This window comes from Leucopleurus acutus (assembly GCF_964270905.1).
Source record: "Leucopleurus acutus genome assembly, chromosome: 11".
Taxonomy (NCBI): domain Eukaryota; kingdom Metazoa; phylum Chordata; class Mammalia; order Artiodactyla; family Delphinidae; genus Leucopleurus; species Leucopleurus acutus.
Window position 1 is genome coordinate 43418200 of NC_139152.1, and position 13868 is coordinate 43432067.

Sequence of the window (13868 nt, forward strand, 5' to 3'; positions counted from 1 at the left end):
GCAGGCGGGCTCCGTAGTTGCGGCTCACCAGCTCTGTAGTTGTGGCAATGTGGGCTCCTTAGTTGTGGCATGTGAACACTTAGTTGCAGCACGTATGTGGGATCTAGTTCCCAGGCCTGGGACCAAACCCGGGCCCCCTGCTTTGGGAGCACGGAGTCTTATCCACTGCACCACCAGGGAAGTCCCAAAGTACAATTAATTTTAGAATAACTCCACTTTTGATCTTTTCTCTCCCACTCAAGATTTTTGGGAAAATTTTTTCCTATTTTTAGCCTCTCTTATACCTTTAATTTTTTACAAATTTGCATTCTCCACTATTTTGTTGAAAGATAACAAACTTCACAATATACCAAAATAATACAGCTGAAAATTTAACTTTATTATTTTCCTATTTAAAAGTAATAGAGGGGGGCTTCCCTGGTGGCGCAGTGGTTAAGAGTCCGCCTACCAATGCAGAGGACATGGGTTCGAGCCGTGGTCCGGGAAGATCCCACATGCCGTGGAGCAACTAAGCCCGTGTACCACAATTACTGAGCCTGCGATCTAGAGCCCACAAGCCACAACTACTGAGCCCGTATGCCACAACTACTGAAGCCCGCACGCCTAGAGCCCATGCTCCGCAACAAGAGAAGCCACCGCAATGAGAAGCCCACGCACCGTAACAAAGAGGGGCCCCCGCTCCCTGCAACTAGAGAAAGCCCGCGCACAGCAACAAAGACCCAACGCAGCCAAAAATAAATAAATTTATAAAATAAAAAGCAATAGATACGCCTTATATCATAAAAGGGGCGCACAAAAGGTATAAAGAAGTTAATTTTCAAATTACCTGTAATCCCATCCCAGAGAAAACTATTAACATTTTGGCATATTTCATCTCATCAGTCTTTTCCTATGTATTTTTGAATGCACCTCAGATATTACCATATATAAAGTCTTATATCCAGCTTTTTCACATAACATTATATTAAAATTATTTTTCTCTTATCTATAAAAATCCTCTTTGTAAACATAATTTTAATGGCAGAGTAATATTCCATCATATGGATATACTATCATTTATTTAAACATTCTCTTAATATCAAATACTTAAAGGAGAGTTAGTGGGTCAAAGCACATAAAAATTAAGACAGCTTTGTTTCCTGGAGAGGTTGTTCTTGAGAACACGGGGAGGGGATACAGGGAGATGGTAAGGGTTGGGGGAGGGGTCCAGGCCAGCAGAGAAGGAGCGGCTCAGAGGTCCTGGCCCAGCCGTTCCAGTTCATTCAGCAGAAAGTCCATATCCGCCCGCGTCAGCGCAGGGTTGGCCACGACCATGCGGAAGAAGTTGCCCCGGGTACCATGGGGCTGGTAGCCAATCATCATGGAGCCCTTCCTCACCATGCGCTCCTTGAGGATTGGGGCCACCTGTGGGAGGAGTGGAGCAACCTTCCAGCTGCAGCCTGGGGTCAGGTGAGGGGCTGGGCTCCCCAACTTGCACCTCCCTCCACCCAGACACCTTCCAGAGACAGCAACTCACGGCTCGGATCCTGACGTGGCCCCAGTTTACCCTTGCCACCACATCCAGCCCACTGGACCTTCTCTACCTCCTGCATTCTTTCACGTCTCACCATTCTCCACATTACCACATGGGCCATTTTCTGCTAAATCCTGACTTTTCACTGAATTTCAACACTGCTTTTTCAGTCTAACTTCAAGCCTTCATCATCCTCGACACCTTCTTCTCCCCTCTCTGAATTCCTATAACATTTTTGATGTTTCGTATCATCTGCAGCACCTAGTACCGATCTATCCTTAGCGACCAGGACATACCTCCTGGCCTCACAGGGTTGCTCTGTCCCCAGCATTAGTGAGCAAAACTCCAAGATCTTTCTGCCTCACGCCTCTGTCCTGAGCCTGAGCTCCCAGCAGAATGCCCCACACCATGGATCTATGTACTTCACACTGGTGACTTTTCTTGTAATGCCCCTCTCCGTCTTCTTCTTACTTTCCAGAAGCATACCTTATCCCCCATTCCCAGCCTCACAGAAATGAGGACAAGTGGGTGTCGTCTTCCAGTTCACGGTCCCCACCTCAGGAGCAAGAGACTAGCCAAGGGAACTGCCATGCCACTTACAGCCAGCAGGCGGCGGAAACACACCACCTGCATCGGTTCCCTAATGGGTTAACCAGAGCAGGGAGGAGACTGCCTACCGTAGCCAGCCTTTCACCGTAATCCGGACTCCCCTTCTTCTCCCGCAGACTAGGGGGCACGAACCAGAAACACACGTTGACAAATTCAGGCTGGGAGGAATGAGGAAGAGGAAGGTGTGAGCTGAGGTAGGGGGACCGTTCCCCTCTCACTGCCCCTCTTCCCCAACCAGGGCTCTGCTGGGGAAGAGGGGCAGTGAGAGGGGAACGGCGGGGGGACGGGGGATGAAAAAGAGCACAAGGTCGGTCGTACCTCCATGACCAACTCAAAAGTTTCCCGCTTCTTCAATTCCTCCACCAGGTACCTGTGAACACAGAGTGAGACATCATGGGTGGAGGAGGAAAGGCAGAGATACAGAAACAAAAGCAACCCAGAGAGTGAGTCAAGAGACACTAAGAGCAGGAAAGGGGTGCAGGGCTGGAGCCCAGAGAGGGGAAACGGGACTGCCCCCACTCCTACCGGGCAAGGGCAAAGGCCTGGTCCACACGCCGCTCCAGCCCCTGCCCGCCCTGTGCCTTCCACATGAGCCACAGCTTCAGACAGTCCACGCGGCGGCCACACTGCACCACCTTGTCTCCAGTGTCCAGAGCCACATCGTAGAACTTGTCCTGCTGGAACAGGTAGCTGGCCTGGGACCCGTGGCAGCGCTTGAGCAGGTTCTGTGGAGGGTGAGGAGACAGTGAGACCCACCCTCCCCGCCGAGGTTTCCTCCAGAGCTGCACTGGGCCATTCCTTAACTCAGTCCACATGCTTCTTTCCCTGGAACCAGGCGGCACTGATGGGATGGCTGCCAGCTGACTGAAACCCTCTCTCTGGGTTTTCTTCCAACACTCAGAGTTCTTCCCAAATGACCCAGGATCCCTCCGATTATGACTTAAGCCGGGAACTTTTTCCTTTGCACGAAGACAGGGGAGTGAGGGAGCCCACTACAGGGGATTAGGGTGGTCACAGATATTCAGCTTCAGATGGCATGGCAAGGAGAACGTGGTAAGGCCAGGAGCTCCTCTCAGGTGGGATAGAAAAGAAGACAGAGGTCCAGGGTGGGAGGGGGCGCCAGGGCGGGGGAGGGGCAGACCCACCGAGTTGTCCCGGAGAAGAAGAGCTGAGCACTGCAGGCCTGCGGAGAGGAGCTTGTGGGGATTCCAGGCCACGGAGTCAGCCCTGGGGTGGGCACAGCAAAGCAGGGTCAGCTGGCTCCCCCTCAAGCTGCCCAACCAGAGCCCCAACCTTTCCAGATCTCCAGTAAGAGGGGCCGGTCTCACCCCGGCCCAGCAGAAGAATTTCCACGTCTGACGTCTGACCTCCCAGCCCCAATCAACCATCTCTCCAATCTCCCTCCTACCAGCCTCCTTCCCCTACCCCCATCTGAGCTCCCTGGTCCAAGACTACTCTCTGGATCAAGGATTTGAAGGGTGAGATTCAGGGCGTAGGGGGCTGTATGCACCTCTGGATCCCATTCAGGAGATGTCTATGTGTCTGTGACAGCAGGACACTCCCTCCCCAGGCGGCCTGTGGAGCAAAAGGAACAATGTGGGCTTTGGCCTTGGCCTCAGTTCAGCCCACCCCATCCTCAGGCCTGAGTACCACTCACATCCACGTGCAGCCACAGTCCATGACGCTGGCACACGTCTGCAACTGCCTCCAGAGGGTCAAAGGCCCCCAGCACGGTAGTGCCAGAGGTGACACTGACCAGGAATGGCACAGCACCCTGTGGCAAAAATGCAGAGGGAGAAAGAGGCTGTGAAGTCATCTCAAGAGCTACCCAGAGCCTGGTGCTGAGATCCAGCTCTGTAAATTCTTCACATGCCTGACCTGGGCCCTTGCAACCTTACAACGTGTTACTGTCCCCTTTAATTTGCAAGTGAGGACACTGAGATTCAGAGGAGTTAAGAAACCTGCCCCCAAGCTGAAACCCAGAGATGGAGTTCAAACCTAGGTCTGTCTGATGGTCTATTTCCAAAGTTCATACTCTTTCAACAAAGTTGAATGTCTTACTGGAAGATCAAAATGCTATTTTAAATATCCTAATAGTACAAAAGTTTATGAGGAACTTGAATTAGTATTCAAAAAACTACAACAAAGAAAAGCGCAGGCCCAGATGGCTTCACTGATGAGTTCTACAAAACATTAAAAAAAGAACTGATACCAGCTAGGGCTTCCCTGGTGGCGCAGTGGTTAAGAGTCCGCCTGCCAATGCAGGGGACATGGGTTCGAGCCCTGGTCTGGGAAGATCCCACATGCCGCGGAGCAACTAAGCCCGTGTGCCACAACTACTGAGCTTGCGCTCTAGAGCCCACAAGCCACAACTACTGAAACCCGCGCGCCTAGAGCCCGTGCTCCGCAAGAAGAGAAGCCACCGCAATGAGAAGCCTGCACTGCAGCGAAGAGCAGACCCCGCTCGCCGCAACTAGAGAAAGCCCGCGTGCAGCAACGAAGACCCAACGCAGCCAAAAATAAACAAATTTAAAATTAATGACTTAAAAAAAAAAAGAATTGATACCAGCTCTTCATCAGCTTCCAAAAAAAAAAAAAAGAAGAGGAGGGAACACTTCTGAATTCATCCTATGAAGTGATTATACCCTGATACCAAAACCAGACAAAATATCACAAGAAAACTACAGAATATATCTCTTCTAAATATAGACATAAAAATCTACAAAACACTAGCAAAATAAAATCAGCAACATATAAAAATAATGATATACCATGACAAAGGGGGATTTGTCCCAAGAGTGCAAGCTTGGTTTAACATCCCAAAATCAATTAATGTAATACATCCTATCAATAGAATAAACGAAAAAAACCCACATCTCAATGTGGTTTATTGATCATCTCAGTAGACACAGAAAAACAGTTAACAAAATCCAACACTCCTTCATGATATAAACACTCAAAAAACTAGGATTTGAAGGGAACTTCCTTAACCTGATAAAGGGCAACTACAAAAACACCCACAGCTAACATCATACTCAATGGCGAAAGACTGAAAGCCTTCCCCCTAAGGTCGGGAACAAGACATGGATGTTCACGCTCCTCATTTCTATTCAACATTGTGCTGAGGTTCTAGCAGGGCAATTAGGTAAAAAAAAATAAGAGCCACCCAGATTGGAAAGGAAAAGAGCAAAATTATCTGTATTTACAGATAACATTATATTATACCGAGTAAATCCTAAGGAATCCACTAAAAAAAACTATTAGAATTAATAAATGAGTTCAGCAAGTTCGCAGGGTACAAGATCAATATTCAAAAATCAGTTGTATTTCTACACATTAGCAGTGAACAATCCAAAAATGGAATTAAGAAAACAATTTCATTTATAAGAACATCAAAAAACAATAAAATACTTAGGAATAAATTCAACAAAAGAAGTGCAAAACATATACTCCGAAAACTACAAAGCACTGTTGAAAGAAATCAAAGAAGACCTAAATAGATGGAGGCATTCCATGTTCATGGATCTACAGATTGAACACATCCCTATCAAAATCCCAGTTGGCTTCTCTGCAGAAATTGACAAGCTGATCCTAAAATTCAAATGGAAATTTAAGGGACCCAGAAAGCCAAAACCATCCTGAAAAAGAACAAAGTTGGAGGACTCACACATCTGATTTCAAAATTTACTACAAAGCTATATTAAGACAATGTGGTCTATAGGATAGACATGCAGATCAATGGAATAGACCGAGAGTCCAGAAATAAATCCTCACACTTACACTCAATGGATTTTAACAAGGATGCCAAAACAATTCACTGGGGAAAGAACAGTCTTCTCAAAAACCGATGCTGCGACCATTTGCATGTGGAGATATATACATATTTTTTTAAATTTATACTTAAATACATAGTTGAGGTATTTTCATGTTAACATATATATTCCCATCTTATTCTTTTAAATGGCTGCATACTACTCCAACAATAACAACAATCGCAGCTAATATTTATATACTGCTTCACTGTTCTAAGTGCTTTACACATAATTTAAGCCTTACAACAACCCTATAAGTTCTATATTATGCTCATTTTACAAAGGAAGAAACTGACACAGATACATCATAATTTATCTATTGATGGATATTTAAATTTTTTTTTAATTTTACACTTCACTCCAGTGCACACAATGCTAAGCACTTGTGATGATGATTTATAAACTAATCCTAGCAGCAGGAGACAGAGTCAGTGGATAGATACATTTAAAATGGTATAGGACTTTTCTGGTGGTCCAGTGGCTAAGACTCCGTGCTCCCAATGCAGGGGGCTCGGGTTCGATCTCTGGTCAGGGAACTAGATCCCACATGCCACAACTAAGAGTTCACATGGGACTTCCCTGGTGGCGCAGTGGTTAAGAATCTGCCCGCCAATGCGGGGGACATGGGTTCGAGCCCTGGTCTGGGAAGATTCCACATGCCGTGGAGCAACTAAGCCCATGCGCCACAACTACTGAGCCTGCGCTCTAGAGCCCATGAGGGGGAACCCCATGCCACAACTAGTGAAGACCGCGCGCCTAGAGCCTGTGCTCCACAACAAGAGAAGCCACCACAATGAGCAGCCCGCACACCTCAAAGAAAAGTAGCCCCCTCTCGAAGCAACTAGAGAAAAGCCCGCACGCAGCAACGAAGACCCAATGCAGCCAAAAATAAATAAATAAATTTATTTAAAAAAAAAAAAGAGTTCACATGCCGCAACTAAAAGATCCTGCATGCCACAACTAAGACCCACAGCAGCCAAATAAATAAATATTTGTAAATAAATAAATAAGTAAATAAAAATGGTATAGATAGTGCTGAAACACCCTCCAAGACGGCTGCAGCAGCTCCCATGTCCCCTAGTGCGGAGGGGCGTGCAGGGGCCTCCACATCTCCCATTGCTCCAAGTCTGCATTGCTCACCAGTGGCCCGCACATCTTCCTGAACTTCCTGCACAGACCCTGCCAGCTCACAGAAACCTTCTGGGCTACACCTCAGGTCCCCAACTCCCTGCGGTGCCCCTTGGGACTCCACTCAGTGACTCAGTCCTACCCCTGCCCTGCGATCCGATACTGCCCATGGGTCTCAGCAGGACTACAGTGTCCTTGCTCCCCAGGCATCACTTCAGCCCACCAGGGAAACGGGCACAGAGATCAAGGGGAGGGATGAGGGGAGCCTTGAATAGGCACAGGCCAAAGAAGCCTCCAAGAAAGGAACAGAAGGGTCCTGTTCCACTGCCTCAACACCCCTCACTCACTCACCTCGGCCTCAGCCAGACCGATCTGCCTCTCCAGATCCTCAGGGATCATTTTCCCTCTGGAAAAGAAAACTTAGTGGGTAGGGGAGTAACAGGTTCTCTAGGCTGGGCAGCAGAACTGTCGAGAGCAGGGTAATGTGCAGTTAGCAGTGCAGAGGCCACAGTGTTGATTTTTCCCTAAGAGGGGTAAACAGATCTCAGGGGACAGGGCGGAGGCTCTAGCAGGCACTGGTAGACAGCAGAGGCAATTCGGTGGGAACAGAGCAGGGAGAGAAGTCCGCCGGGGTGTGCGCCAGAGGCCAGAGCCCCTGGCAATGAGAAGGCACACGGCGCCAGGCTGGGTCTGAGACATGCAGACAGAAGGACCTTCACCTCTCATCTGCCTTGACCATTCGGACGCTGTCGGTGCCAAGTCCCAGAAAAGCAGCTCCTTTCTTGACAGAGTAATGACACTGTGGAGGAAGGCAGAGGGCAGGGAGGGTGGGGAGGAGAGAGACTGGTCAAACAGATGAGACCCTGTAGGCCAGGGCTTCTGAAATACTCATGGGCCTACAAATCACCAGTGTGTCTGGTTAAAATGCAGATTCATCTTCAGTAGGTCTGGGCTGGGGCCCGAGATTCTGCATTTCTAACAAGCTCCCAGGTGATACTGATGCTGCTGGCCCATGGCCCATACTCTTAGCAGAAAGGGTGTGGACTGTGTACACTGCACTGGATGCCCCTCTGCTACCCCCACACAGAAGGCAAGGTGAACGGGGAGTGTTTACACAGCCCCCTTGGTTGGAAGGAAGCACATCCGCCTGGGGGCAGGCTGGTCTCGGAAGAGATGGGTCTGAGCAGGCAGAGGATCTGACAGGTCTCGGACTCAGCTGGCTGGAGATTAGAATCGGGGAGCCCAGGGTAGGCCTGTGCCTCTTCCCACCTCCTCTGATGTGAAAAGGGCCAGGGGCGGCAGTGCCCAGAGGCCCCTCTGTTTGCAATCCGGGTAGCGCTGATAGCGGGCCAGGTTCACAGCATACATGTTGGAGATGGAGCCACCTGTCACAGGGAAGGGGTGGTGGCAAGAGGGAGGGGCAGTGGGTCAAAACTGGAGCTTGGCTCTCTTGACCTCTCCACCCAGAAGAACTGATCAAAGAAGCACAAGTGATTGGCTACCAGGCCACGAGTTCTGAGGGCTCGACAAATGGCACGCTGGTAACCCAGACAGCGGGAGCTGCAGATCCCGACTCCCCCTCCTTATCCGGGGCTGATCCCAGGATCCACCACCCCACCCCACCCCACCCCCCCGCCAGGACAGCAGGCACTGATGCCATGTATTATTTGGCAAACATGAGGATACGGGGGACTGGGCAGCTTCTCTCTGGTTTGGCCGGAGCCCAGCTGGAGAAGAAACAAAGAAGAATCACCCCTCCCTGCCAGCTTACAGCAAGAGAACAGTGGGGAAGGAGGAACCCTTGAAAAGGCCAAAGAAAGGCCCCCCTCCTGTTTACATACCAGGGCAGAAGACGCCGTCCCCAGAGCTCCAGCCCACCAGGGCCCGGAGTTTCTTCAACACCTCTTCTTCCATGAGGACAAACACAGGGGCGATCTCATATGTGTACCTGCCAGGAGAGGGAATGATGAGAATGGGAAAGAGACAGGGAGAGACTCTGAGAGGAGTTGGAGAGAGGAGGTGGACAGAGTGAGTGAGAGAGGGTCCAAAGAGAGGACTGAGTTGGTGAAAAAGAACCAGGGAGGAAAAGATGAGAAAAAACTGGAGCCGGGAGGCATGAGAAAGCTTGAGAAAGGAAGCCCAAAGGGTACGAGGGGAAAGACTCTGCCAGCAGAGATTCCCAGAAAAGACAGGGGGGCAAGCACCATTCTCCTCTCCTACCCACCGAGTGTGTCTCCCACAAACCCAAATCCTTTCGGGGAGGTGCAGGGGGCCCGGGGATGGCTCACTGGCTGGTGTTGAGGCTCTCAGTGACAATGCGCCCGGCCAGGGCATGAGGGTCCAACCCTGAGAAGAGCTGGTTGAAGAAACGAGGGTGACCTGGAGAAGGGGGACGAGGGCTCAGAGTGGAGCTGGGTACAAATTCTGGACGCGCCTCCCCGCAGGACCCAGGACCTACAGGTCTTCACACTGTAGCGGATCACAGCCCGGCAGCGCTCCAGGATCTGCTCCTGTGACTCCCCCTCATTCCGCAGCTCCAAATCCAGAAGCTGCTTCAGCTCCTCTGGCTCCCTCCACTCACAGACCTAGGAGGAGAAGCGGGAGATTCTGGGGGCGCTGAGGCACCCCGCTGACTGGCTGCCCAAACCACATCTCAGCAGACAGAAGACACCACCAAGCTGCACTTACAGCAAATTAGGAATATTTTCCAAGCAACACATGAACAAGGGTAAATAAACACAGTCTGGCCCAGTATGTAATCCCTGAGGCACACAGTGAGAGTGATGAATTCTGGGGAGAAGCCTGCACAGAGGAGGAAAGTTCTCAGCCAGGTTTGATGGGCAGGAGGAGGGGGGAGAAAAGACCCACCTTCTCGGAGGCACTGGTCCCTTTCCGAATGACCTCATCCACCACAATCCCAAACACGTCCCGGAGCAAGGCTTCTGCAGCCACGGCGTCCCCATCAAGGGAGAGGAGTGGTTGAGAGTCAGCCATCAGGAGGAAATCTGTGAGCAGAGCAGGAGTTATTCCCTACTCAGTCTCAGGACCCCACCTGGACCTAACCAGCAAGAACTTCAACTCCGTAATGGGCCTAAGGCCTAGCCCCAGGCTTCACTGTACAGATAAGGCAAGTGAGAGCGCCCAGGGAGAGAGCCAGCAGAAACAGGTGGGAAAGAAGTGCTGAGCAGGTAGAAACCAGTGGCCACTGCTCACCAAAGGCACAGGTGAGAAGCTTACCTTTCTGCTCAGTTCTTCGTCCAGGTGAGCTGGAAGCAGGGGACACAACTGGCTTTTTAGAGTGTTAGGACTAGGGCAGCAGAGGGAGCAAGGTATAGGCAGCAGTCACATGGCCATGACATCATTCTCATGACCCATGCCCTGAAGATTTGGGATAGTGCCAGCAGGTTGAGATAAGTTTCCTGAATAACCATTAGCTGACATGAAGAAGCGGGGAGATGAGATGTAAGGCAAAAACACATGCCACCTTCACTTAGACTGGAGAGGAACAGAGTAATGGTTTAGGCAGGCCTGAGAGGCCGATCTCTTTGCATCCCAACCCCCAGAGTCTTCTCAGAACTGTCCTGATTTCTAAAGCCCTCTTCTCTGAAGAGCAGGAAGAAAAGGAGGCCACACTGAGGAGGCAGACCGTTAAGTATAATCCTGTGCCTTGCAGGTTGAGAGTGCTCAAGAAACAGGGAGTGGCTGTTTGGTTTTGTTTTTGTTTTGTTTTTTTGCAGTACGAGGGCCTCTCACTGTTGTGGCCTCTCCCGCTGCGGAGCACAGGCTCCGGACGCACAGGCTCAGCGGCCATGGCTCACGGGCCCAGCCGCTCCGCGGCATGTGGGATCTTCCCGGACCGGGGCACGAACCGTATCCCCTGCATCAGCAGGCGGACTCTCAACCACTGCGCCACCAGGGAAGCCCGGGAGTGGCTGTTTGAAGTGAGCACCAACTGTGTTCACACCAGGGTGCTGGGCTTGGTGGGTGGGGAGGGGGGATATTGATGCACGTTTAACAGTTACAGCCCAGGGAGCTGGCGAGATGCTGATCCCAAGCGCTATTCAGGAGAAGAGATGGATGAAGGCTGAAGCCTGAGGAGCATCTGCAGTGGGACTGGGGCTTCAACTTGAAAGCAGGCAGGAGAAACAGGACTGGAGAAAGGGAGGAAGAGAGGCATTCAGGGACAGGGGGGAATGCCATGAGCTTACATCAGGAATGAGTATGGCTGATTCTCAGGTCAGTGAAGGTGCCTGGCCGGCTGGAGAGAAGGTCTGCAAGGACGACACGGGAGCAAAGGCAGGGTGGGCAGAGCTGCACGAGAGATTATGGACAGCCTTGAGTGCCAGCCAGACCAAGAATCTAGATTTTATCCTGCAGAAAATGGAAAGCCACTGAAAGATTCTGTGGCAAGGATTAATGTGATGAAAACAATGCTCTCAGAAGACCAGTGTATAGCAGATGGATGCAGAAGAATGAACAGGCCATTGCTGTAAACCAGGAAAGAGGTGAGCCACACGTGAATAAGGGTGGTGTCGCTGGGGAAGGACAGGTAGAGGAATTATACTCAATTCAACACTTACGGAATCTACACTGGAGGGGAAGGAAGGGTCAAGGACGACCCTGGGGTTTCAAGCCTGGGTGACTGGAAAAATAATGGTGCCCATAAAAGAAATAGGGATGCAGAAAGCGGAGGCTGGATGGAAAGTAGATTGTTATTTCTTGGAAATACTCATCTAAGTGGAGGTGTCCAGGGCTACAAATACGCAGATGGGAGGAAGTCAGGTCCAGAGCTCTGCTGAGATGCAGGAATGAGAAGCAGACTCGAGAGGTGGGGCACAGCTGAAGCCTTGTGATGGGCTCCATTCCCCAGGGGAGAGAATGCTCACGGAGATGGCCAGGGAGAGAGGGGCAAACACCAAGGCCTGGGGAACCCGCCAAATGAGGGGGTAAGAGGATCCAGGAAACATGGAACGGAAGGAATCTTCCTCTGGTATAATCCACTGTCAGCAGCCACTGGACCCCAAGCTAGTTGAAAACACAGGTCCAAGGGACCCCAGTGGTCCTATCCTTAAACTTCTCCTCAGTAGATTGGGTTTTGGGAAACTAGGGGAACTGACTCAGCCTTGAGAATAAGACTCAATCCTTCATCAGTGCTCACTCTGGCTCCCCTGACAGGTGGCAGCAGTGGGGCGTTTTAGGTGGAAAGGCTAGAAGGAGAGACGCTAATAAAAATAGGCACCATGGAAGTACCTACCACATGCCTCATTCTGTACTTAACATGCATTATTCTCATCTTCACAACGACTGAAGTTAAGTTTATGACCCACATTTAAAGATGAGGAAACAGATTTCAGAGACACTACGTATGTAACGTGTCCAGGTCCTCCAGCCAGCATGTGGCTGAGCTGGGTCTGGACAAGGGTGTGTGGGGCTCTGAAGACCCCGCCCCTAATCACCAGGCTCCACCGCCTCGTGCGGGGCTCCCTCAGCCACTGAGCTTGCTTTGGCACAAAGGCTTCTGGGCCAGGAGTGAGTACACCTCAGGGCCTCAGTTTCCGTAAAATATGGGATTTAAAGAGAGAACCTCCAAGGTATCTGTGGGTGTTCATCAGCTCAGGCTGTTGGATACGGCAAGCAGGCCAGGGGAGTGGAAAACAGGCTGCAAGGAGGGAACGACTGGTGAAGAAAGAGAGACCCCAGGCTGGAGGAAGGCTTTTCCCAAAGCTCTGAAAAGAGCTTCCATGTCTGCAGGGAAGACATGGCTCTGTGCACCCGGCCCCTTCTGTATCCATCCCACCAAAGTCACCACCCAGAAACGAAAGGTGGGGACTTCCCTGGTGGCGCAGTGGTTATGAATCTGCCTGCCAATGCAGGGAACACGGGTTCGAGCCCTGGTCTGGGGCTCCACATGCCATGGAGCAACTAAGCCCGCGAGCCACAACTACTGAGCCTGCGTGCCACAACTACTGAAGCCCGCGTGCCTAGAGCCCGTGCTCTGCAACAAGAGAAGCCACTGCAATGAGAAGCCCGCGCACCACAACGAAGAGTAGCCCCACTCACCGCAACTAGACAAAGCCTGCGCATAGCAACGAAGACCCAGTGCAGCCAAAAATAAATAAATTTAATAAATTTAAAAAAAGAAAAAAGGGCTTCCCTGGTGGCGCAGTGGTTGAGAGTCCGCCTGCCGATGCAGGGGACACGGGTTCGTGCCCCGGTCCGGGAAGGTCCCACATGCCACGGCGCGGCTGGGCCCGTGAGCCATGGCCGCTGAGCCTGCAAGTCCGGAGCCTGTGCTCCACAACGGGAGAGGCCACAACAGTGAGAGGCCCGCGTACCGCAAAGAAAAAAAAAAAGAAAGAAAGGTGGAGGCAAGGGCTCTGAACACTTCCAGTTTCCTCCGGGGTAAACAAGGAGGTGAGGCATCCCTACCCTCACGCCCCACACAGAATCCTGTCCTGGGGACCTGAGAGAGTTTTCCTTTTACAAAGCAAGAAGGACATTAACCCCCAAGATAGAATGATAAAGCAAAGAAACATGAATAAACTTAGGAATAGCACTTTTGTCCCTGGCTGAGAAGATGCTGGAAGGACCAAGTAGGGTTTGTTTAAAAATTGACAAGTTTTGTATAGACAGCAAGGGGGGAAAGTGGCGGGGGTGGATGGTGGGATGAACTGGGAGATTGGGATTGACATATATACACTAATATGTATAAAATAGATAACTAATAAGAACCTGCTATATAAAAAAATACATAAAATAAAATTCAAAAATTTAAAAAAAATTGACAAGTTTTTCTTTCTTCATGG

At 50.6% G+C, this 13868-nt stretch overlaps 1 protein-coding gene across 1 annotated transcript; it reads right to left on the bottom strand.

Moving 5' to 3' along the window:
- Positions 1–1186: 1186 nt before the first annotated feature.
- On the bottom strand, positions 1187–11375 carry CSAD (cysteine sulfinic acid decarboxylase). Its single transcript, XM_082849543.1, has 15 exons — positions 11271–11375; positions 9931–10067; positions 9521–9647; positions 9351–9441; positions 8904–9010; positions 8332–8447; positions 7782–7861; positions 7414–7468; positions 3780–3896; positions 3633–3697; positions 3268–3349; positions 2648–2847; positions 2441–2492; positions 2191–2280; positions 1187–1404 (listed from the first exon to the last, which is right to left on the bottom strand). Exons 2-15 carry the CDS (start codon positions 10054–10056, stop codon positions 1231–1233), a joined length of 1482 nt encoding a protein of 493 aa, XP_082705669.1. The 5' UTR covers positions 10057–10067; positions 11271–11375; the 3' UTR covers positions 1187–1230.
- Between the last annotated feature and the right edge of the window lie 2493 nt (positions 11376–13868).

Bases quoted from the DNA above. Each gene is read 5' to 3' on its own strand.
- CSAD (XM_082849543.1), bottom strand. From the start codon at position 10,056: ATGGCTGACTCTCAACCACTCCTCTCCCTTGATGGGGACGCCGTGGCT. The intron at 9,648-9,930 runs GTGGGTCTTTTC...TTCTCCTCCTAG, and splicing joins GGACCAGTGCCTCCGAGAAG to GTCTGTGAGTGGAGGGAGCC. The intron at 2,848-3,267 runs GTGGGTCTGCCC...CACCCTCCACAG, and splicing joins TTCTTCTCCGGGACAACTCG to AACCTGCTCAAGCGCTGCCA.